General features: G+C 42.2%; 1 protein-coding gene across 1 annotated transcript in view; it reads right to left on the minus strand.

The window, feature by feature from the left end:
• LOC106562885 (DENN domain-containing protein 1A) overlaps positions 1-27,266 on the minus strand; it is a 273,596-nt gene that overhangs the window by 132,885 nt on the left and 113,445 nt on the right. The window contains exon 6 of the mRNA XM_082958057.1: positions 12,620-12,689. Within this exon, the coding sequence (XP_082814183.1) occupies positions 12,620-12,689 (70 nt within the window). The remainder of the gene's footprint in view (positions 1-12,619; positions 12,690-27,266) is intronic.

Raw genomic sequence — 27,266 nt, forward strand, 5'->3', positions numbered from 1 at the left:
ACGAAAGGAAGGTGAGACCTGAGAAACCTCACTGCTCTTTCGCTCCTAGCTGGGGTCATCATCCGTTAAGGTGAATATAAAAAATCTCAGATAATAACTATTTGAATTTGCACACAAAATAACATGATACTAATTTTAGTTTTTCTAGCACTGACATTTTTTCTCTTTGTCTTCATAAGGGTTACCTCGGTGGAAGCCAACAATCTTCTCGAGCTGGACGGTCAACCACTGAAAGCCCTAAACTTTGGTGAAGCCCGTGAGACAAAGTATGTTAAGCTTTGATTGACATTTGAGAAAGCAATACATGGTAGTTATGCTAAGCTCATGAAAATGTACCTCTTCAATTTACCTCTCCAAATGACTTTAGGACCATTGACTGTCCGAGCCACCCAGGAGGTATCCCATCCACAAAAGCCAGTGAGTTCGGATCAGTCTGATTCTCTGTGCTCTGAGTCGGAAGGGGACCAGCTTAAGGTCAGCTATACTTTCAAAAATTGTTGAAAGTATAACACTGCACTAATCCATCAAATGTTCACACAGGTGGCTTGTGTCAGACAGGAAGAACAGAAGCAGGTAAGTCCAGTCACTGGACTAGAAGACACTAGTGAGGTTATCGTTAGTGTCCAACAGGGGCAGGTAAGGCCAGATGCTCTCTGTGGCCGGAAGGAGGACCTTCGTGGGGGGTCATTCTTCCGTCACACTCCTGGTTAGACAATTTACAATTGATCATGCTCAAGCTATTTTGCAGGAGCAGAATCCAGAAGTAGGAGGCCTCCTCACGGTGGGCGGCATCACCCTGCTGTCAGCCAACAATGGCCAAGGGGTTTGTTCAGATAGTCAATCTCAAGGCTAACCACTGAGTCATGGTAAGTAACCATCACTGCCAGGTAGGTACTGTTAAGGTGTTTGACTCCAGGAGTCATGACACCACCCCAGAGTTTCTCTCACAACTCACCTCTCTCATCTTTTCAAGGGCCTCTGTGACTGGAGTGGCCGGCAGTCCAGCAGCAGAAAAGGGGCACAGATTGTGGGCCTTTAGCTATTGCAAACAGTCTTACTCAAATCAAGTCGTATTTGTCACATGCGCCATATACAATGCTTACTTACAAACCAACAATGCAGTTCAAGAAATAGAGTTAATAAAAAAGAATAACGAGGCTATATACAGGGGGTACCGAGTCAATGTGCGGGGATACAGGAACGTAAATAGTCCAGGTGGCCATTTGATTATTTGTTCAGTAGTCTTATGGCTTGAGGCTAGAAGCTGTTAAGGAGCCTTTTGGTCCAAGACTTGGCACTCCGGTACCGCTTGCCGTGTGGTAGCAGAGAGAACAGTCTATGACTTGGGTGACTGGAGTCCTTGACAATTTCCTGGGCCTTCCCCAGACACCGCCTAGTATATAGGTCCTGGATGGCAGGAAGCTTGGCCCCAGTGATGTACTGGGACGTAAGCACTGCCCTCTGTAGTGCCTTACGGTCAGATGCCGAGCAGATGCCACACACCCCTGAGGGGCCCCAGTGTTGAGGATCAGCGTGGCAGATGCATTTGTTACCTACCCTTACTACCTGGGGGAGGCCCGTCAGAAAGTCCAGGACCCAGTTGCAGATGGAGGTGTTTAGTCCCAGGGTCCCTAGCTTAGTTATGAGCTTTGTGGGCACTATGGTGTTAAACGCTGAGCTGTAGTCAATGAACAGCATTCTCACATTAGTGTTCCTTTTGTCCAGGTTCGAAAGGGCAGTGTGGAGTGCAATTGAGATTGCGTCATCTGTGGATCTGTTGGGGCGGTATGCAAATTGGAGTGGGTCTAGGGTTTCCGGGATGATGGTGTTGATGTGAGCAATGACCAGCCTTTCAGAGCACTTCATGGCTACCGACGTGAGTGCTAACATGTGGTAATCATTTAGGCAGCTTACCTTCACTTCTTTGGGCACAGGGACTCTGGTGGTCTGCTTGAAACATGTAGGCATTACAGACTCGGTCAGGGAGAGGTTGAAAATGTCAGTGAAGACACTTGCCAGTTGGTCTGCGCTTGCTTTGAGTACACGTCCTGGTAATCCGTCGGGCCCTGAGGCTTAGTGAATGTTGACCTTTTTAAAGGTCTTGCTCACATCGGCTACGGAGAGCATGATCACACAGTCGTCCGGAACAGCTGGTGCTCTTATTTATGCTTCAGTGTTAGTTGCCTCGAAGTGAGCATTAAAGGCATTTAGCACATCTGGTAGGCTCATGTCACTGGGTAGCTCGCATCTGGGTTCCCCTTTGTAGTCCGTAATAGTCTTCAAGCCCTGCCACATCCAATGATCATCAGAGCCGGTGAAGTAGGACACAATTTTAGTCCTGTACTGACGCTTTTCCTGTTTGGTGGTTCGTCTGAGGGTGTAGCGGGATTTCTTATAAGCCTCCAGATTAGTGTCCCGTTCCTTGAAAGCGGCAGCTCTGGCCTTTAGCTGGTTGTGGATGTTGCCTGTAATCCATGGCTTCTGGTTGGGATATGTACGTACGGTCACTGTAGGGACGATGTCGTTGATGCACTTATTGATGAAGCCGGTGACTGAGGTGGTATACTTCTCAATGCCATTGGATGAATACCGGGAACATATTCCAGTCTGTGCTAGAAAAACAGTCCTGTAGCTTAGCATCTGCGTCATCTGACCACTTCCGTATTGAGCGAGTCACTGGAATTTCCTGCTTTCGTTTTTGCTTGTAAGCAGGAATCAGGAGCATAGAATTATGGTCAGATTTGCCAAATGAAGGGCGAGGGAGAACATTGTATGCACCTCTGTGTGTGGAGTAAAGTATTTTTTTTTCTCCTCTGGTTTCACACGTGACTAGCTGGTAGAAATGAGGTAAAACGGATTTAAGATTGTCTGCATTACAGTCCCCGGCCACTAGGAGCAACGCTTCTGGTTGAAAATTTTCTTGTTTGCTTATGGCCTTATACAGTTCGATGAGTGCAGTCTTAGTGCCAGCATCGGTCTGTGGTGGTAAATAGTTGGCTACGAATAATATAGATGAGAACTCTCTTGGTAGATAGTTGTGGTCTACAAATCATGAGGTACTCTACCTCAGACAAGCAATACATCGAGACGTCTTTAGTATTAGACATCGCGCACTAGCTGTTATTGACAAATAGACACGCCCCCGTCCCTTGAAGTAGCTGCTCTGTCCTGCCGATGCACGGAAAACCCAGCCAGCTCTATATTATCCGTGTCGTCGTTCAGCCACGACTCTGAAAAACATAAGATATTACAGTTTTTAATGTCCCGTGGGTAATATTACCTCATCCGTTTTGTTTTCCAATGATTGCACGTTGGCCAATAGAACTGATCGTAGTGGAGGTTTACTCACTCACCTACGAATTCTCACAAGGCACCCTGACCACCTCATTTTCTCTGTCTTTTCTTCACGCAAATGACAGGGATTTGGGCCTGGTCTCAAGAAAGCAGTATATCTTTTGCGTCGGACTCTTTAAAGAAAAAATCTTTGTCCAGTTCGAGGTAATCGCTGTTCTGATATCCATAAGCTCTTTTCGGTCATAAGAGACGGTAGCGGCAATATTATGTACAAAATAAGTTACAAACAACGGGAAAAACAAATAAATAGCACAGTTGGATAGGAGCCCATAACACAGCAGCCAACGCCTCCGGCGTCATTACATCTCTCTGCAGAGATGAGGAACCGTCTATGGCGCGATACCATCAGAAAAAAAACATTTTCTCTTGTTTTCAGGCTGGGCACCTGGCACCATTTCCCAGTCCCGGTGCAGGAGATGCGACAAGCATTTCCATGTGTCTTATTTGTCTAATTTCGTCACTGTGCATGAATTTGTCTGTCCATTGTGTCCATCTGTTTTGCCTGATGTCTTCCCCACCCTTGTTTTCACTGCTTGGCCGGCTTCCCACCTCAAGACGGTAGGTATTTTACTACATTACATCTTGGTGTAATTTGTATGTTATTGTAAATATCCTTAATCATGTTGTAATATTATTTTTTATTTGCATAAAGATGTGTTTTCTTGCATGCATTGGCTGTGAAGTTGGTAAGTTGGTTGGTAAGAATATAGCACATGTATCTGTCTTGTATTGCAAGTAACGTTTACAAGCATGTAAATATTTGTACATTTTTCCATTTGTTTGCTTGTAAATATTTGAAACTTGCTCGAATTGGCTGTAAATGTATTAATTTGCATACTAAATGTATTCATCACAAATTACATTTTCAATGGACTGAAATTGACTGTTCAGTTGCCCAGTTCCTTACTGGTCCTTAACCCCTTCTCCCTAGCCATTCATCTTTTGTGCCCAATTCCAAATCAAACTTTAGGTCAGGGTTAGTATGGAATTGGACATTGGTTTCTAGTTAGTGTTTGCATATCTGGAGGTTCTAGATTTGTGTACGTAACATGGCAGAAGTGTCCCGGAGCCCATTACACAGCAGGGTTGAGTCATCACCATATTGCTATACCTATCCAAGCCCCATCACCTCAAACAGTAAAAATATAGAGTAGGGGGTTAGAGGCCTTAATTAAACTGGGTAAAAAAAATTATGTAACTTTTTTTTTATATATATGTATGTGTGTGTGGGGGAAAAGTATTTGATCCCCTGCTGATTTTGTACGTTTGCCCACTTACAAAGAAATGATCAGTCTATAATTTTAATGGTAGATTTATTTGAACAGTGAGAAACAGAATAACAACAAAAAAATCCAGAAAAACACGTCAAAAATGTTATAAAATGATTTGCATTTTAATGAGGGAAATAAGTATTTGACCCATCTGCAAAACATGACTTAGCACTTGGTGGCAAAACCCTTGTTGGCAATCAGAGAGGTCAGACGTTTCTTGTAGTTGGCCACCAGGTTTGCACACATCTCAGGAGGTATTTTGTCCCACTCCTCTTTGCAGATCTTCTCCAAGTCATTAAGGTTTTGAGGCTGACGTTTGGCAACTCGAACCTTCAGCTCCCTCCACAGATTTTCTATGGGATTAAGGACTGGAGACTGGCTAGGCCACTCCAGGACCTTAATGTGCTTCTTCTTGAGCCACTCCTTTGTTGCCTTGGCCGTGTGTTTTGGGTCATTGTCATGTTGGAATACCCTTCCACGACCCATTTTCAATGCCCTGGCTGAGGGAAGGAGGTTCTCACCCAAGATTTGACGGTAGATGGCCCCGTCCATCGTCCCTTTGATGCGGTGAAGTTGTCCTGTCCCCTTAGCAGAAAAACACCCCCAAAACATAATGTTTCCACCTCCATGTTTGAGGGTGGAGATGGTGTTCTTGGAGTCATAGGCAGCATTCCTCCTCCTCCAAACATGGCGAGTTGAGTTGATGCCAAAGAGCTCCATTTTGGTCTCATCTGACCACAACACTTTCACCAGTTGTCCTCTGAATCATTCAGATGTTCATTGGCAAACTTCAGACGGGCATGTATATGTATTTTTGAGCAGGGGGACCTTGCGAGCGCTGCATGATTTCAGTCCTTCACGGCGTAGTGTGTTACCAATTGTTTTCTTGGTGACTATGGTCCCAGCTGCCTTGAGATCATTGACAAGATCCTCCCGTGTAGTTCTGGGCTGATTCCTCACCGTTCTCATGATCATTGCAACTCCATGAGGTGAGATCTTGCATGGAGCCCCAGGCCGAGGGATATTGACAGTTCTTTTGTGTTTCTTCTATTTGAGAATAATCGCACCAAATGTTGTCACCTTCTCACCAAGCTGCTTGGCGATGGTCTTGTAGCCCATTCCAGCCTTGTGTAGGTCTACAATCTTGTCCCTGACATCCTTGGAGAGCTCTTTGGTCTTGTCCATGGTGGAGAGTTTGGAATCTGATTGATTGTATCTGTGGACAGGTGGCTTTTATACAGGTAACAAGCTGAGATTAGGAGCACTCCTTTTAATAGTGTGCTCCTAATCTCAGCTCGTTACCTGTATAAAAGACACCTGGGAGCCAGAAATCTTTCTGATTGAGAGGGGGTCAAATACTTATTTCCCTCATTAAAATGCAAATCAATTTATAACATTTTTGACGTGTTTTTTATGTTATTCTGTCTCTTACTGTTCAAATAAACCTACCATTACAATTATAGACGGATAATTTTTTTGTAAGTGGGCAAAAGTACAAAATCAGCAGGGGATCAAATACTTTCCCCCCCACTGTGTGTATGTATATGTGTGTATCTCGGCTTGTACCTTGACGTAGTGAGAGGGCTTCCAACTAAACCAGGCCCATGTTATTGAAAATTAAGTATCCTTTATGTTTGCGTTTCCATCCCAACACCCCTGACTGAGACTGGCTGCCTGTCGAGGACAAGTGACAGGAAGAACTAGCTAGTATCCTTAAAATAATAATACATATATATATATATTTTTTTTAATGCATGAAATGTATGCATTCACTACTGTAAGTCGCTCTGGATAAGAGCGTCTGCTAAATGACTAAAATGTAAATAGTGACATCTGATTGCCCAACAATCTGCCCACTCATCCCATCCCCTCCTCCATCTCATTACATCATCTAAAGCCACGGTTATTGTAATGTTGTCATTATCTGCTAATAAAGTTTGCAAGCCATATCATACTGGGCACATATGTGAGCTACACAGATTAACTAAAAACCCTAGCACTGCAAATACTCAGAACAAAGAGAGCAGCAGTGCATGGACTTTGCAGTCTCCCTCTTCAAGTCCCCCTTCTGAGAATGGCTGCCTGTTGAGAACACATTTCTATTACACACACTATAATTAAGTATTGCAGACTGATTGCCATCTTAGTGGACAAATGAATATGTGAAAATAAATGAATGACACACCTGTACCACAAAAAGATAAAAGTTTATAAATATTGCCAGCTTGGTTTTCACAGCTGTTTCACAAGGTGTTCATTGTTGTAAATTGTAACGTATCACTTGATGGTATTTGTTAATGTAACATGATTCATTGTTGTATCCTTGGACCTATAATATGTACATATATATTCAACCACAGGGGTGTACTAATGAGCTATGTGAAATAGAAAAATAATGAATCATAATAGAGGACTACTGAACTAATTCTTTAAAAAACAAGGGAAGGGCAGGTTAAAATAAAAACATGACAGCCAGACAAGCCAGTGTATGAATCAAAATGGGTTTGCATATGAATGGAGTGGAAAATAGCTAACTTTAATGTGTCAAGTAGATTACACGTTTTCTTTGCTATTTTCCGAAACATAGCAACGTTTAAGATATTGATTTCATGTTGTTGAAATGTGCTGAGAGCACAGCGAATTAGAAACATAAACAACAATACTGCAAGGCTGAGGACTGAACAGCTGTTCGCCAAAGTGCTCTGAATGCATTACTAAAAATACCGGAGTTCCTACCATTAAGCTCCACTTGATTGTTATCCTATATGAAATGCCTTATTCAAGTCTTTTTTTGGACAATACACTTTTCACATCAGTATCACTACGTGTGCAGAGAGTAATATGTTTGTTAATATGTTGAGTAGTAATAATATTTTATTATTATTATAGTTTTACAGTAAACAGAAAGAGTTGCAGGGGAAGTGAGAGTTAAATGTCAATCAATCTCTTTTCTTTTCAAAAGAGGAAAGGAAAGATTAGGAAAAAAGCTGTTGCCAGAAGAGAGTGGGTGAGAGATGTTTGTCAGTAGGGTGGCAGCTCTGACAGAGGGGACACCACCTTAATATTAGATGGGACTGGCTGCCGCCAAAAACACAGGCAAAGACAAAGAAAGGTGACAAAGTCTCCTACAGTGAAAATCTCTGTCTGCCTCTATCTACCTTCAACAAGTATTCATACCCCTTGACTTTTTCCACATTTGGTTGTACAGCCTGAATTAAAAATGACCTTCACACAATACCCCATAACGTCAAAGTGGAATTACATTTTTTGAAATGTTTAGATATTAATGAAAAATTTTAATCTGAAATGTCTTTAGTCAATAAGTATTAAAACCCTTTGTTATGGCAAGCCTTAACACTTTTACATTTATTTTATTTAACCTTTATTTAACTAGGCAAGTCAGTTAAGAACAAATTCTTATTTACAATGACGGCTTACCCCGGCCAAACCCTAACCTGGGCCAATTGTGCGCCGCCCTATGGGACTCTCAATCATGGTTGGTTGTGATACAGCCTGAATCTAACCAGGGTCTGTAGTGACGACTCTAGCACTGAGGTGCAGTGCCTTAGAACGCTGCGCCACTCGGGAGTCCCCAAAAGTTCAGGAGTAAACATTTGCTTAACAAGTCACGTAATAAATTGCATGGACTCTGTGTGCAATAATAGTGTTTAACATGATTTTTGACTAACTACTTAATCTCTGTACCCCACACATACAATTATCTGTAAGGTCCCGCAGTCAAGCAGTAAATTTCAAACAGATTGAACAACAAAGACCAGGGAGGTTTTCCAATGCCTCGCAAAGAAGGGCACATATTGGTAGATTGGTAAAAATAAAAAATCTGATATTGAATATCCCTTTGAACATGGTGAAGTTATTAATTACAATTTGGATGGTGTATCAATACAACGTTACAGGTGTCCTTCCTAACTCAGTTGCTGGAGAGCAAGGAAACTGCTCAGGGATTTCACTATGAGGTCAATGGTGACTTTAAACCGTTACCGAGTTTAATGGCTGTGATAGAAGAAAACTGAGGATGGATCAACAACATTGTATTTATTCCAAAATACTAACCTAATTGACAGAGGGAAAGAAAGAAGGAAGCCTGTACGGAATACAAATATTCTAAAACATGATTCCTGTTTGCAACAAGGCACTAAAGTAATAATGCAAAAAATGTGGCAAAGCAATTACATTTTTGTCCTGAATACAAAGTAATACGTTTCGGGCAAATCCAATAGAACACAATACAGAGTACCACTCTCCATATTTTCAATCATAGTGGTGGCTGCATTATGTTTGGGTATGCTTGTAATCGTTAAGGACTGAGGGGTGTTTCAGAACCAAAACATTTATGGAATGGTGCTTAGCACAGGCAAAATCCTAGAGGAAAACCTGGTTCAGTGTTTTACACCAGACACTGGGAGATTAATTCACCTTTCATCAGGATAATAACCTAAAACACAAGGTCAAATTTACACTGAAGTTCCTTACCAAGAAGACAGTGAATGTTCGAGTACAGTTTTGACTTAAATCTACTTGAAAATCTATGGCAACACCTGAAAATGGTTGTCTAGCAATGACCAACAACCAATTTGACAGAACATAAAGATTTTTGAAAAGAATAATGGGCAAATGTTGCACAATCCAGGTGTGGAATGCTCTTGGAAACGTACCCAGAAAGACTGACAGCTGTAATCACTGCCAAAGGTGCTTCTATAAAGTATTGAATCAGGGGTGTGAATACTTATGTAAATTAGATATTTCAATATTTTATTCTCAATAAATTTGCAAAGATTTCAAAAAATATTTTCACTTTGTCATTATGGGGTATTGTGTGTAGATGGGTGAGATTAAAAAAAAGATTTAATCAATTTTGTACTCTGATTAAGGCCAAGAGCCAAAACCTTTTGATTATACATTTAAAAATAAACAAGCTTTTTTAAAAAAATGTACTTCCACTGTCTTTCAAGATTTGCTGAATCTCCTCTCTACCTAACTCAATCAAATGTATTTTATAAAGCCCCTTTTACATCAACAGTTGTGATCTATTACCCTCAACAAGGTTCACCCTAGCCACAATTATCACTGTAATTGAAAACAAATCAAATACATTTATATTGGTCGTGTACACATATTTCGCGGGTGTAGGAAAATGCTTATGTTCCTAGCTCCAACAGTGCAGGAATACCTAACAATACAACACAATACACGCAAATGCAAAAATTATAAATAAAATAATTAAGAAATTAAGAAATATTACAACAAGCAATGTCAGAGTCGGGAAAATAAATATATACGTATATTATGGCGTGTATAGACATTATGGACAGTATAGGAGTAGAAAAGGTGATTACAGCAGTAATTATATACAGTGGCTTCGGAAAGTATTCAGAATCCTTGACTTTTTACACATGTTAGGTTACAGCCTTATTCTAAAATTGATAATATTGTTGTTTTTTCATCATAATGACAAAGCAAAAACAGGTTTTTACTAATTTTTGCAAAAAACTGAAATATCACATTTACATAAGTATTCAGAACCTTTACTCAGTACTTTGTTGAAGCACCTTTGGCAGAAATTAAAGCCTTGAGTCTTCTTGGGTATGACACTACAAGCTTGGCACACCTGTATATAGGGAGTTTCTCCCATTCTTCTCTGCAGATTGCCTCAAGATATGTCGGGTTGGATGGGGAGCGTCGCTGCACAGCTGTTTTCAGATCTTTACAGAGATATTCAGTCGGGATCAAGTCCGGGCTTTGGCTGGGCCACTCAAGGAAATTGGGAGACTTCTTCCAAAGTCACTCCTGCATTGTCTTGGCTGTGTGCTTAGGGTCGTTGTCCAGTTGGAAGGTGCATCTTCGTCCTGAGCGCTCTGGAGCAGGTTTTCATCAAGGATCTCTCTGTACTATGCTCCGTTCATCTTTGCCTTGATCCTGACTAGTCTCCCAGTCCCTGCCACTGAAAAACATTCCCACAGGATGATGCTACCATCCCCATGCTTCACCGTAGGAATGGTGCCAGGTTTCCTCCAGATGTGACACTTGGCATTCAGGCCAAAGAGTTCAAACTTGGTTTCATCAGACCAGAGAATCTTGTTTCTCATGGTCTGAGAGACCTTTAGGTGCCTTTAGGCAAACTCCAAGCAGGCTGTCTTGTGCCTTTTACTGAGGAGTGGATTCAGTCTGACGACTCTACCATAAAGGCCTGATTGGTGGAGTGCTGCAGAGATGGTTGTCCTGAAAAGTTATCCCATCTCCACAGAGGAACTCTGGAGCTCTGACAGAGTGTCCATCGAGTTCTTAGTCACCTCCCTGACCAAAGCCCTTCTCCCCAAATTCCTCAGTTTGGCCGGGCGGCCAGCTCTAGGAAGAGTCTTGATGGTTACAAAGTTCTTCCATTTAAGAATGATGGAGGCCACTGTGTTCTTGGGGACCTTTAATGCTGCAGAAACAATCCTGTCTCGGAGCTCTATGGACAATTCCATCGACCTCATGGCTTGGTTTTTGCTTTGACATGCACTGTCAACTGTGGCACATTATATAGACAGGTGTGCCTTTCCAAATCATGTCCAATCAATTTAATGTACCACAGGTGAACTCCGCTCAATTTGTAGAAACATCTTAACAATGATCAATGGAAACAGGATGCACCTGAGCTCAATTTCGAGTCTCATAGCAAAGGGTCTGAATACATACGTAAATAAGGTGTTTGTTTTTTTATTTTAAAAACATTTGCAAAAATGTCAAAAAAATCTCTTTTCACTTTGCCATTATGGGGTGTTGTGTGTAGATTGCTGAGGGAAAAAAAAGAATATTTCATCAATTTCAAAATAAGGCTGTAACGTATCAAAATGTGGAAAACATCAAGGGGTCTGGATACTTTCCAAATGCACCATAAACTGAGCCTTGACTAGAATACAGTATATAAATATGAAGTGGGTAAAACAGTATGTAAACATTATTAGAGGAAAATTGGAATATACCCCAGCGCGCGTGGTCAAAATAATCTTGACGCATAGATTCTGATTGGTCAGACCAATGTTGAACAGTCCTCATCACGGGTACTTCCTGTTTAAGTTTCTACCTATAGGAAAGAAGGAGCAGAATGGAGGTGTGATCTGATTTTCCGAAGGGAGGGCGGGGGAGGGCCTTGTAGCTGTCCCGGAAGAGGGAGTAGCAATGGTCCACATTCATGATGAGCAACTAGCGCAGGTGATGTGTTGACAAAACTTTGGTAGCGTTTTCCTCAGATTTGCTTTATTAAAGTCCCCAGCTACAATAAATGCCGCCTCAGGATATGCGGTTTCCAGTGTCCAGTGTAGTTCCTTGAGAGCCGTCACAGTGTCGGCTTGAGGAGGAATATACACATCCGTGATGATGACCGAAGATAATTCTCTCAGGAGGTAATGCGGGCGGTATTTCATAGTGAGGTATTCCAGATTCGGAGAACAAAAGGATTTGACTTCCTATACATTACCACAATCACACCATGAATGGTTAATCATAAAACATCCACCTCTACCTTTCTTTTTCCTGGAGAGTACTTTCTTCCTGTCCGCACGATGTACGGAGAACACCATTAGCTGTATGGACAGGGACAGTACATCTGGAGAGAACCATGATTCCATGAATCAGAATATGTCCAGGGACTGAACATTAACGAGTTGTATACTCGTAAGCGGTGGGTGGCATGCATGCCTCCTGAGTCGGACTAAAAGCCCACTCCGTATTCCTCTTCTCCATCGGCGGCATCTAGGAGTAGCCACTGGGATGAGTGGAAATTCCTCTGTGGGTACGGACAAAGGATCCAATTCAGAAAAGTTAAATTTCTGGTCGAAATGCTGGTTAGTGACTGCCGATCTAATATCCCAAAGTTATTTGCGGCTGTAGGTAATAAAGCAAAAAACATTCTGAGCAAATAATGTAAGAAATAAAAAAAATACTGCAAACTTGGCAACCATGTATGTCGGCGGCATCTTGTCCACACTGACCTGGCCTTTGATTGTGTAGTCAGCGAGGATATTGAGCAACTTGTAGAACACCTCAAACCAAGGCAGATAGCTGTAAGAAAAGAAACACATAGTTGATAATTTCAGGTAAACACTATGCACTGCTGTGTCTAATGCATTATGAATGAATGTATAATGCCTTCCATCACCATTCCATCCACACACATCCTTATATTGGTTATCTTGTACATTACCCTGTTACCAATATGTCCAGGGCACACGTAAATGTTTTTGTACCCCATCCCATGGAAAGGAATGTAAATATTAGGGGAAGTAGCTGTCATCAAGACAGTTATATCTGAGAGCGAGAGAGAAGGGGGGACTGGACACAGTGAGCAGTGGTGTGTCATCTCCGAGGTGGTTCCTCTACATGGTTTGGTACTCACTCACCAAGTAATTTATCTGACAGCAGCTGTGCTTGTGTGTGTGTGTGGCCAGCAATGAGCATTCAGGGGGTATCCTTTAGGAGGTGGGCTTGTCAAGAATACAGAACAGGAGCCGTACTCTCTCTCTCTTCTCCTCTGGCCCTTAGGGTGACCAGGTGAAAGAGGGAGAGAAGAGAGAGAGGGGAAAGAGATAAGAGAGGTACAGGGGCTAGAGAGGGGTAAGTGCAAGGGGTAAAGGGAAGAGAGGGGAGAAGGGTGAGAGAGAAGAGGGTGAAAGGGGAGGGAGGTAGCCAAAGGTGAACGAAAAAGCAGAGGAGTGCATGAGTAAGGCATATGACAAAAATGTGGGGAAAAACAAGAGACAAACATAAAAAGATGGGAGAGTGGGTATTGAGTGAGACAAAGAGGAGGAGAAATATGTTTGATAGGACCCAGCAACCATCTCTTTCCCTCTATTTCTCTCTCTCTCTGCCACACGTCTTGGTCCTGCGAGCAAAGTCGTTGAAGTCCTCAGCTCTATTTATAATATCTTGACAAGACACACACCAGCGGCTGACGCGTGTTGCTTCGCTGAATGAGACCAGGATGGGTTTGGAGGCGTGCTGAAATGCCACAGTTCCCTCATTACGGAGACAGGTTTAATGGGCGAGCCGCTGCCAAGGCTAGTTTGACTGGGCCCATTTTTATTTACATTCGGAGACTGGCGAGGTGGCTGATTGCAGGGCTACACCTCCTCGTCGCATTTAATTGCGACTGCCAGTCGGCCTTGAATGTGCCCGCCTAGAGGTGTTATCTTGCTCATTACTGTAGCGGACATTGGCACTAGCTTCACCAACCCACCCTTCCCCATCACCACCCATTCCCCTCGCTTGAGATCCCACGGCTGACACCAACTGTCTCCTTGACGAGCCTTTCCTACGACCGTTCCACACTTAACCACTTTGTGCTTAATCCTCCTTCGGCCTTCATCCAGGCATTTTTCAAGGATCATATGCCTCTATTCAAATTCTATGCAAAAAAAGTGTGGCTTCAGCATTTATCGATACCGAAAACAATGGTGAATAAATTTGTTTGCCCATCTATCGATGCAAATTCTCACATCTAAAGTTTCAGGTTGGTTCAAAACCAGATACTCTTGCTCTTTCCATGCTCTGCCAGTATTGGTATACTTTCATTCCTGTCTTGGTACAGATTACCAGTAATGTGTTGACTTGACCACTAAAATCTAGATAAACCCTGGAGAACATTAAGTGCATACCTCACACTGACGGTATCAGGGGTTAATGGCTTGAAAGCAACCAATCAGAAAAGCCTCTAAATTAATTAGACCAAGCAGATTGTCGGTTCACCCACATAAAAAAAAAACGAATAGCAAATCTGAGATAGCAATAAGACCTTATCAGCTACACTATTACCATAAATAAAAACAGGCTGGCTTTACTGGAAAATGCACTTGGGAATGAACCAGCAAAAAAAATACTAAATTACCCTGCAGGTGTCTATTGCATTCCTATGTAGGTATAACCAAACTGGTATCAAGTGTGTGTGACTCAACACTAGATGCCCTTCGAGCTAAAGCCTAGGCATTAGCTCTGGGGGGGATCAGATCTCAAGCCGAAAAGTCGGAACTCAAAGTATCCCCAGCTACACTTTCCTGTTGTGTTCTTTCCCTCCCTCCCTTCCGCTGTCCCTCCCTCCCTCCATCCCAAGGAGACCCAGCTGGGCCTAGGCGATCCTGTTACACCACTGACAGCATTCTCCATTGCTGCTGTCTGTCCCAGGGGGGTGAGAGAGGACTGGGGAGGGGGTACTAAGAGATGAGGCTGCTGCTGGGCGACCTGCTTCAGATTGAGCACACCTTGACTGTGTCACTCAGCGGTAGAGAGAAGCCACCATGCACCACAGGGAGCGGCGTGGGCAGGGAGATGTGTGTGTATGGTGGTTGTAAGGATGTGTGTGTACATCTCTGTCCATGCGCATTTGTCTGTGTCTAGGCAAAAGACCTGGCTCAAACTTCTCATGGCAAGCTGAAGCCACATAGAATACGAATCAGTTTCTCCCCAGGGACTTTAACTCTGGTTATAGACCAGCTTCTGAATCTGTTTATAGCAGTGTGGGAGAAGTGTTCTTTTTTTGGTGTACAAAGCTGCAAGGTGCTCTGGTTGGGTCTACGTAAAAAAAAAATGATACGCTAAAATATGCAATGCATTTTTTTTTCACAAGAAAAAGAGGAGGATTTTAGTATGGAGGGTACGAGGTTAGTATGTGACCTGCATGCGCAACGGCAGCCGATTCTGTTCTGGGTGCAGAGTCTATGTACCAGGAGCCGCTCGCGGGTCCTTTAGTATTCTGCATTTCATTAGCCTAGATGAACGCTAAACATCCTTGACTCTGCAAGGGGGATCAGTGTTGGGAGCTAGGATTATTCCAAGCTGCGCATCCCACCAACTTGTCCTCTCCCTTTCTTCCCCTCCACAGTTACTGCCTCCTAATGAGGCCTGGCCTCATTTCACATGAATGTAGTGGAGAACATCAACAATGGCCCATGATAGAAAAGGGCTATGATAGGTATGGCCAATGATAACTGGAATACAAAGAGTATTTATATATAATTAAAGTTTATTTGAGTAGGGACAGATGCAGTAACATTGACATTGCAATTTACAACAGTAAGATGCATTGCACCAGAACACATTAGCTTGCGCGAAGAAAATGAAATATCAAATTTACATAAATATTCAGAACCTTTACTCAGTACTTTGTTAAAGGCACCTTTGGCAGCAATTAAAGCCTAGTGTCTTCTTGGGTATGACGCTACAAGCCTGGCACACCTATATTTGGGGAGTTTCTCCCATTCCTCTCTGCAGATTCTCTCAAGATCTGTCGGGTTGGATGGGGAGCGTCGCTACACAGCTGTTTTCAGATCTTTCCAGAGAAGTTTGATCGAGTTCGGGCTCTGGCTTGGCCACTCAAGGACATTCAGAGACTTGTCCCGAAGTCACTCCTGCGTTGTCTTGGCTGTGTGCTTAGGGTCGTTGTCATGTTGGAAGGTGAACCTTCGTCCTGAGCGCTCTGGAGCAGGTTTTCATCAAAGATCTCTCTGTACTTTGCTCTGTTCATCAATAACATTGACATTGCAATTTACAACAGTAAGATGCATTGCAACAGAACTTGCGCTAATTTACAGTGCCTGTCCCTAGATAGACTGTAAAATGACAAGAAAAGAAAGCAAAAAAATACAACAAAAAGTTAATAAATAAATATACGGAATAAAAATATAAACACATCATGCAACAATTTCAAAGATTTTACTGAGTTACAGTTCACATAAGGAAATCAGTCAATTGAAATAAATACATTTGGCCCTAATCTATGGATTTTACATTACTGGGAATACAGACATGAATCTGTTGGTCACAGATTCCTTTAAAAAAAAGTAGGGGCGTGGATCAGAAAACCAGTCAGAATTTAGTGTGACCACCATTTCCTTCATGCTGCACAACACATCTCCTTCACACAGAGTTGATTAGGCTGTGGAATGTTGTCTCACTTCTCTTCAATGGCTGTGCGAAGTTGCTGGATACTGGCGGGAACTGGAACACGCTGGCGTGAACATCGACCCAGAGCTTCCCAAACATTCTCAATGGGTGACATGTTTGGTGAGTATGCAGGCCATGGAAGAACTGGGATTTTTTTTGTCAGATTCCAGGAATTGGGAACAGATCCTTGCGACATGGGGCCGTGCATTATCATGCTGAAACAGGAGGTGATGGTGGGGGATGAATGGCACAACAATAGGCCTCAGGTTCTCGTCACGGTATTTCTGTGCATTCAAATTGCCATTGATAAAATGCAATTGTGGTCATTGTTCGTAGCTTATACCTGCCCATACCATAACCCCACCGCCACCATGGGGCACTCTATTCACAACGTTGACATCAGCAAACCACTCGCCTGCACGACGCCATACATGCTGCTGTCTGCCATCTGCCCGGTACAGTTGAAACTGGGATTTATCCATGAAGAGTACACTTCTCCAGCGTGCCAGTGGCCATCGAAAGTGAGCATTTGCCCACTGAAGTCGGTTATGACGCCGAACTGCAGTCAGGTCAAGGCCCGGGTGTGGTTGACAAGCACGCAGATGAGCTTGCCTAAGACGGGTTTTGACAGTTGGTACAGAAAATCTTTGGTTGTGCAAACCCACAGTTTCATCAGCTATTCGGGTTGCTCATCTCAGACGATCCTGCAGGTGAAGAAGCCGGATGTGGAGGTCTTGGGATGGCGTGGTTACACGTGGTCTGCAGTTGTGAGTCTGGTTGGACGTACTGCCAAAATCTCTAAAACGACGTCCCCCGCACAATGTGCACCTGTGTAATGATCATGCTGTTTAATCAGCTTCTTAATATGTCACACCTGTCAGGTGGATGGATTATCTTGGCAAAGGAGAAATTCGCACTAACAGGGATGTAAACAAATTTGTGCCAAAAAATTAAGAGAAATACATTTTTTGTGCGTATGGAACATTTCTGGGATCTTTTATTTCAGCTCATGAAACCAAGACTTTACATGTTGCATTTATATTTTTGTTCTGTATTGTCGTGTCTTTGGCATCATTAAGAATGAAGACATATTTATCAAATAACTCTCTGTAATTATTATTACGCAATTAACCTGATTAATCATGTAACTGTAATTAACTAGGAAGTCGAGGCACCAAGAAAAATATTCAGATTACAAAGTTATAATTTTCCTAATATAACTTTCAGATATTATAATATCTGATCTATTAGTCTTCTGATTAATGACAAATTAGTTACCTCACATCAGTCTCATTCCAAACGTCGTAAATTGTTGGTTATCTGCACGAACCTAGTCTTCACTATGAGTCATCCATACATCAATTGTCTTAAAATAATTTATTTACTAACTAAGTAAGTCACAGAAATGCATAACAAACAGTAGATATCGTTACAAGAAATGATAGAGGAATGTGCCCTAGTGGGCTAAACCGGCATGGCGGCTTGTTAGACAAAAGGGGAGTGGGGGAGGCTGAGAAGACACTACAGAGTTGATAATTATAACAATTGAAATGCTAAACCTTTGCACATGAACGCTCACTCATTCGGGAATAATTGCAATCAATATATATATATTTACGCTCTGTGTGTCGTCGGGATCTTTGTTGAAAAGTTTGTTTCTGTTGGAGAGTTTGTCCACGCTCTCTCTCTCTGTCGTGGTTAGAATGGATCGTTCAGAGTGACATTCATTCATGTCGTTATAGGACAGATGTTTCATCGGTCTTCGCGTTCAATGATACCGAATTCCTAGCTGCAGACTAGTAATTAATATCAAAGACTTGTTCTTATTCTGTCGGTATCGATAGTCTAAGAGTTTAACCATGTGGTATGGTTAAAGTTCAGAAAGAGGAATGCATGGTCAAACCTTGCCCCTCTCATTATCGAGGTAAGCTGGTCTGGTGATTGAAAACCTGGGTGGGGGTTATATTCAGAATAACAGAAAAAGGCTGTCTCATGACGCCAGGTCCCGTCTGTTCATGGGGGCATGCCGATGACTTAGTGAAACCTTAAACAGAAATACAATTCTCTCACATTAACATCATTACAAGCATCCCAACATAGCCCAAATAGCTTTATCCTTATTCATTCATTTTATACAACCATTAGATGTAAGTCTCACAACTGAGGCTATTATATAAACAGCGCCATGGTAATGTGGCCGTATTGTCTCTCATGAGCTTCACAAAATTGTACCAAACGGACCAGTTCGTAACTGGATTCTTCACCAATCTTTTATACATTCTCCAGAACCTGAATATTGTTCGGTTGTCAAGTTCTGTGAGGTAGAAGAATTCTTCCTTTGTTTGGTCTATGAAAACTCACTCTGTCTCCATACTGTGGCCATGAGGCAGGATATTCTCTTAGGAATTTACGACCGCTCTCACAGAGCCTGGGTGTGGGAGACAGAGGTAGGGGGATGGTGCATAGAAAACCCAAAGAGGGCAACGTCATGACAGTATACATACACATATACATACATTTATTTCCATACATGCACACATACATAAACAAACAAACAAAAACAATGACAAAACATACAGTTTCACAAACAAAGACTGAAACCAAGCCCAGCCCAAGACTAAAAGACCAAGCCCGATGGAAAACAGCTATTGCCCTCTAGTCCAGAACATGTCATTATGTGTGTTCAGAAACCCTGTTAAGAGGTCTATAACTGATCACGTTTGCCACAATTTGAGCCAGGCTTTTACTGTAAACAGAGAAGGTTGACTGGGCAAGTGCTGTCCTGTACATCATAACTCAACAGTTACCAATATTCAATGTACAGCATGAGTTATCAAGCCATTCTACAATTGAAACCATATGTTGTGTCAACACATCAGTAGGGACATCAAACGTTCAGCCTGCTGCAGAGACCCAAAGGATGCTCTAGTCTAGAGTGCCTGGTTAAATTGTGCTTAGGAGCATTTGTTTTACTTTCTCCATGGTTAATGTAGAAAGAAATAGATGTAATTGTTGTAAAAATGTGTGAGTGTGCTACATGACTATCATCACATATTAAAATATTGAATTACTTTAACATATTTAATTATGTTATATTACACACATTTCCCTATGGTGGACAGGACGTGTTACTACATTACACAGACTAACGTTTTCACCACACAACAATTACATCCTTTTTACCTCAGATTGGTGATGTTAGTATTACAGTTTATAGTCATCACAATATCACAAAATCATTTGCTTAAGACAGATCCATATCTTGGTTTAGTACCAGTGTTTTTGTGATAAGCACCTCCGATAATTAATGGATTTGAGGGTTAATCTGTAATTCAAAAGAAAGCCAACCCCTGTCGCTATTTAGAAACTGATGTTAAGTGGTGATTCGTTGAAATGATCCAGTCAAAAAAAGTGTTGTTTCCTTTTCTGTATTGGTCATCTACTGAAATAATTTTCTCAGAGATATAAATTGATAAATGGCTCCGACAGGTTATCTATTGACAGATACATGTAGTATACCCAAATTCATTGAAATGTGAGTGTTAGGAGAGCGTCAACGGCACATGTCGCTGCGGTTATTGTCCCAGTTCCATTGATTTCAATACAATATCGATATGTGATTAATTTGCACACGCTATTGATTACAGTAGAACAAGCTAATCAATTCCAGTCTTAAGTGACTGCTTGGTAAATATTAGTGTGTGTGCAGTTTAGAAGGTACTCATTTAGCAAATACAAGTAATCTGAACACAAGATGTGAAATGTGTGTGTAGGGAGTAACTTTTATGTATTGGTCTTCAAAATACCACAAATTATTTCAGCATATTGATTATGAATTTGGACATCTAAAATCTGTGTTTTGACACGGCCATAAATCAAAAAGCCATGACAACAATAAGCACCAATAGTATAATTTCAATGTATGTTTAAGGAACATAAAAATGGAACTTATAACATCATTTTCTACATAATTCTACATTATCAGGTAAAACCTACTGAATGAGCCCAAAAACTAGTCTTGGCCATAGTGGAGTTTGGAGTGTGACTGTTTGAGGTTGTGGACAGGTGTCTTTTATACTGATAACAAGTTCAAACAGGTGCCATTAATACAGGTAACGAGTGGAGGACAGAGGAGCCTCTTAAAGAATAAGTTACAGGTCTGTGAGAGCCAGAAATCGTGCTTGATGTAGGTGACCAAATACTTATTTTCCACCATAATTTGCAAATAAATTCATTAAAAATCCTACAATGTGATTTTCTGGATTTTTTTTCTCATTTTGTCTGTCATAGTTGACGTGTACCTATGATGAAATTACAGGCCTCTCATCTTTTTAAGTGGGAGAACTTGCACAATTGGTGGCTGACTAAATACTTTTTTGCCCCACTGTATTCCCTTTGCTATGAAGCCCCTAAATAAGATCTGGTGCAACCAATTACCTTCAGAAGTTATATAATTAGTTAAATAAAGTCCACTTGTGTGCAATCTAAGTGTCACATGATCTGTCACATGATCTCAGTATATATACACCTGTTCTGAAAGGCCCCAGAGTCTGCAACACCACTAAGCAAGGGGCACCGCCAAGCAAGCGGCACCATGAAGACCAAGGTTGTGTTAACGGTTGTTACTTCTATTGTCAATTATGTTGTTAATGTTGTTACCAATTTTAATGTATTTTATGTACAAATGTATGGTTTTTCTTCATTTAGATTTCAGGGAGAATTTCACTATACATTTACAGCTTTGCCAACTTAATACTGTAATTTGCTTTACAGTAGAGATGCTATGATATACTGTATTTCACAATACTATTTTCCTCACTGTAAAACATTACAGCATCCCTGGAAACTTACAGCAGGTATGTGTAATGTGTTTCTACAGCAAGGAAAACAGTACTGTAAAATATATTACAGCATCTCTGCTGTAATGCAAAATTGCAGTATTAAGCTGGCAACTCTGATTTTACAGTGTACTTCACTAATATTGAAGATACTGACCCTGATCTCTCTTTCAATGAACATATTAAGAATATTTAAAGGACATGTTTTTTCCATCTTTGTAATATTGCAGAAATATGAAACTTTTTGTCAAATTATGCAGAAAAGCTAATCCATGCTTTGTCACTTCTAGATTAGACTATGGCAATGCTCTCCTCTTCGGCTACCCTGATAAAGCACTAAATAAACTTCAGTTAGTGCTAAAGATGGCTGCTATAATCCCCCAAAAACTAACATTACTCCAGTGCTAGGCTCTCTACATTGGCTTCCTGTTCAGGTTAGGGCTGATTTCAAGGTTTTACTGCTAACCTACAAAGCATTACATGGGCTTGCTCCTACCTATCTCTTCGATTTGGTCCTACTGTATGCTATGGTCACAAAACACGGGCCCCCTTACTGTCCCTAGAATTTCTAAGCAAACAGCTGGAGGCAGGGCTTTCACTCTAATGGAGCTCCATTTTTACTTAACCTTTATTTAACTAGGCAAGTCAGTTAAGAACAAATTCTTATTTACAATGACAACCCACTGTTTCCCGGTAGGCCAACTGCCTTGTTCAGGGGCAGAACGACAGACTTTTACCTTGTCAGCTCAGGAATTCGATCCAGTAACCTTTCGGTTACAGGCCTAACGCTCTAACCACTAGGCTACCTGCCACCCTCATTCATTTATAGAATGATCTGCTTATCCATGTGAGAGATGTAGACTCGGTCTCGACCTTTAAGTCCTTACTGAAAACTCATCTCTTCAGTATGTCCTATGATTGACTGTAGTCTGGCCCAGGGGTGTGAAGGTGAACAGCTAGGCACTGGAGCGACAAACTGCCCTTGCTGTCTCTACCTGGCCGGTTCCCCTCTCTCCACTTGGATTATCTGCCTCTAGCCCTATTATGGTGGCTGAGTCACTGGCTTACTGGTGCTCTTCCATGCCATCTCTAGGAGGGGTGCATCATTTGAGTGGGTTGAGTCACAGACTTGATCTTCCTGTCCGGTTTTGCGCCTCCTCGGGCTCGTGTGGGCTCGTGCAGTGGAGATTTTTGTGGGTTATACTTGGCCTTCTCAGGGTAGTAAATTGGTGGTCTGCTGATATTCCTCTAGTGGTGTGGGGGCTGTGCTTTGGCAAAGTGGGTGGGGTTATATCCTGCCTGGTTGGCCCTGTCCGGGGGCATCGTCGGACGGAGCCACAGTGACCCCCGACCCACCCGTCTCAGTCTCCAGTATCTATGCTGCAATAGTCAGTAGGATCAGTCTGTTATATCTGGTGTAATTCTCCTGTCTTTTCTGGTGTCCTATGTGAATTTAAGTACACTCCCTCTAATTCTCCCTCCCCTCCCGGAGGACATGAGCCCTAGGCTCATGCCTCAGAACTACCTGGCCTGATGACTCCTGGCTGTCCCAAGTCCACCTAGTTGTGCTGCTGCTCCAGTTTCAACTGTTCTGCCTGTGGCTAGGGAACCCTGACCTGTTCACCAGACGTGATACCTTGTCCCGGACCTGCTGTTCTCGACTCTCTCTCTCTCTCTCTCTCTCTACCACACCTGCTGTCTCGACTTCTGAATGCTCGGCTATGAAAAGCCAACTGACATTTACTCCTGAGGTATTGACCTGTTGCACCCACAATAATCACTGTGATTACTATTTGACCCTGCTGGTCATCTATGAACGTTTGAACATCTTGAAGAACAATGGCAATGTACTCTTAAATGTCCATGTACTCTTTTAATCTCTACCTGGCACAGCCAGAAGAGGACTGGCCACCCCTCAGAGCCTGGTTCCTCTCTAGGTTTCTTCCTAGGTTCTGGCCTTTCTAGGGGGTTTTTCCTAGCCACCGTGCTTCTACACCTGCATTGCTTGCTGTTTGGGGTTTTAGGCTGGGTTTCTGACCAGCACCTTGTGATATCAGCTGATGTAAGAAGGGCTATATAAATACATTTGATTTTGTATAGCACTTTGTGACATATGCTGATGTAAAAACGGCTTTATAAATACGTTGGATTGATTGACCCCATCATTTTCTACAGTACTTACACTGATCTATGAGTGACTAAAATCCCTGGACAGGTCCTCAACAGATTGAATAAAGAAATTGAACTCATGTGCAATTTGGCTGTTATCAGTGATAGATTGCCCCCCACCTTTAACTCATTCACTCTACTCTTAATTTTATTCTGCGGTTTTGTGAAGCTTCCATTTCATGGCACTATTAACTTTAGCATCTCAAATCAAAATCAAATCTTATTGGTCACATACACATGGTAGCAGATGTTAATGCGAGTAACGAAATGCTTGTGCTTCTAGTTACGACAGTGCAGTAATATCTAACAAGTAATCTAACAATTCCACAACAACTACCTAACATATACAAATCTAAAGGGATGGAATAAGAATATGTACATATAAAAATATGGATGAGTGATGACCGAGCGGCATAGGCAAGATGCAATAGATGGTATAAAATACAGTGTATATACATATTAGATGAGTATGTAAGATGCCTAAACTTTATTAAAGTGGCCAATGATTTTGAGTCTGTATGTGGGCAGCAGCCTCTGTGCTAGTGATGGCTGTTTAACAGTCTGATGGCCTTGAGATAGAAGCTGTTTTTCAGGCTCTAGGTCCCAGCTTTGATGCACCTGTACTGACCTCGCCTTCTGGATGGTAGCGGGGTGAACATGCAGTGGCTCGGGTGGTGGTTGTCCTTGATGATCATTTTGACCTTCCTGTGACATCGGGTGCTGTAGGTGTCCTGCAGCGCAGGTGGTTTGCACCCGGTGATGCGGTGTACAGACCGCACCCTTGTGCAATATTTCTCTTTGGCAGCCTTAAGATCCTCAACCACACTATTTCTCAGTGCTTTATATCTTTGCAAATCAACACAATTCTGGCTTTCTACAAACATCTTTAAAACATGACGATTTGTTTAATTAGTTACCTTATGGAGTCACCTAACCAGGGCAGTTGTGCTTTTCAATGAATACTTTTACCCCATTTTCAGATAATTATTGACAATTTGTCCTATAGAGGTTGTCATTTCATTACAACATGAATTGATATGTTAATTTGATAGCACATTATCCCAATTGACAGTCTTAAATTCCCTCTCAAACTGTGGCAAATCTTTATTTGGCATGTAACTCTATTTACTTGAGCAGAATAACCAGGAAGATGTTTCTTTGATATTTTACATGCAATTAAGGTAATATAGTGAACAGAGTCCTCTCACTAGATTATGTTTTTGTAATTCAATCCTCTCTGATTGTGAATACCAGATCTATCTTTGCCTGGCTGTTTCTGGTTATTCTGGTGTGCCCATGAACCATTTGTCAAAAATGAGTTGTCATGACTGCTTTAAGCTTATTTTGCCTGGTTTGAAGTCACCAAAACCAGCCATTCGGACTTGGATTTAAAAGATTTAAGTACTTCTTTTAATTTGACATTATATTGTACATCACCTGCAGGGGATTATAAACAACGAGAATAAATAAATGTATTTGTGAAGACATCAAAACTATGAAATGACTCATATGGAATCATGAAGAAGCAAAAAAGTTTTTAACAAATATATGAGATTATTCAGAGTACCCACCCTTTGCCTTGAGGACAGCTTTGCACACTCTTGGCATTCTCTCAACCAGCTTCACCTGGAATGCTTTTCCAACAGTCTTGAAGGAGTTCCCACATATGCTGAGCACTTGTTGGCTGCTTTTCCTTCACTCTGCGGTCCAGCTCATCCCAAACCATCTCAATTGGGTTGAGGTTGGGTGATTGTGGAGGCCAGGTCATCTGATGCAGCACTCCATCACTATCCTTCTTGGTCAAATAGCACTGGCCTCCACAATCACCCGAACTCAACTCAATTGAGATGGTTTGGGATATGTGGGAGGGCTCCGAGAGCATGACAGAGATGCAGGCAACTGCTCCCTTTCTTTGGCCTTGACTCTTTCCTTAATTTTTTCCTCCATGTCTTCCTTGACTTCTCAAATCTCTGGAGTTCCCATTCAAAATTATTTATTATCCCCTGACATAAAATATCACTGAATTAATGCATAGCATCCTTTTCCGTCACTCCATTGACTATGAGCTGTCGTAAAAATCTTCCCCCCAGCACCACAATCCCCCAAGATGACTCTGGGATCTTATGAAGGACTCCCATGTCTATATGCTTTCTGGGTATGTGTGATACACTTTTTCCTTTAGTCCTTTGCCACACACACATCACAATTCCCTAGACAAAACCGCCTCCGACTAACAAACGAGGAACAGATGTTCTTGTTCAAATCAGTCAATTAAAGTCCAATAACACTTTACCTTTGATTCCCTTGCATGGCATTCTTTAACCGACACGGCATCGACACGTGGTATGCCAGGTGTATAAGATGCATTTTCTTATGCACACTCACACACGACAGCCCTCCACTGTCCCGCATCCGCGTCAGACACCACTAAAACTTTACGAGCCTAACGCCTTCGTGCCATAGGCTGGCCGTGGCAGCACTCCTGCTCCACGACAATTTATCACGTACCGCCAGTGCCTGTTTTGTTTGTAACCAAACACTTCCTCTATTTCCTCGCCGTCGGCCCCTCAGAACTTTTGGCGAAGCCTTGTTTCATGGGGTCAGGGGTTAAACAAAGGCGGAGGAGTGACTCAAGGCTCAGGTAAAACAGCTGGACGGAGTAGCAGGCCCCCAGGGACCGCAGCAGGGTCTTAAGCCAGGGGGGCTTTTTAAAGAAGGTGTCTGGGAGCTGAGGAGCCTGGGGCCGATTAGAGAGGTAGTAAAATGAATGGACGGGGAGTGTGAAACATCCCACTGAATTTCATTTGGATGTATCTCAGTGCTAGTATGGCTGTCGGCCAGGCTCCGTTTACTTAGCAACATATATCACATACAAGCTGACTTGGCTAAATGTTGAAGGTTTTTTTGTTGTCAAGTGCCTGGCTACTGGAACAAGACATGTTTCCGATCTCACAAGTGCTTTCATAAAGCCCAGTCCTCAGAGTTAAGTAGCTTGTCAGCTGTAGTGATTACATCTCCTTGCAAAGTGATAGTACATGACCTGGTATAGTAGCAAAATTAAATTCCTATATCATACAATTCTACCACAGTAGGGATTTACGTTGGACCATTTCAGAAGGATGTAAATGTGGTTCAATCCATGTGGTTCAATCTCAATCCCAGTACAAAGGACATAAACGAAACGGCACTCTCAAAAGTGCATCAACTATTGCTCAAGTAAGGACATATTTGTCAAGAAAAGATAAGTAGCATTTACAGTTAGCCTAAGCTCCAGGGGTAACACACTATTTGATAGTTTCAGACATGTTAAATTAGCAACACTGCCCTGCTAATTGACCGGCGATCTAACAACCCCTTCTCCAATCTCTGACAAAATAAGGTTTTGCTTCAGAGTCAAGACGTGGGGGTGAGGAGGTTGGGAGTTGTGGAAGTAGGTGGGGGGGGGGGGCGACAGGCAAGACATAAATGCGTCAACAAGCATTTTAATTGGCTGGGAGTGAATGACTTCTGTGTCCTTCCCTGGATGGCCCTTCCGCTCTACTCAGTCTTAACGTTCCTCCTCCCACCCTGTAAAAAGGCCCAGGCAAGGGAAGTGATTACGCCAGGTCTGCTGCTGTCAGACACACAAACAGACAAAAATGCACGAGCGTGGTCACAAGGGGATCACTGATATGGTTCTCCATCAATACACCAGCTA

The sequence above is a fragment of the Salmo salar genome, chromosome 11, assembly GCF_965601325.2.
Source record: "Salmo salar chromosome 11, fSalSal1, whole genome shotgun sequence".
NCBI lineage: Eukaryota > Metazoa > Chordata > Actinopteri > Salmoniformes > Salmonidae > Salmo > Salmo salar.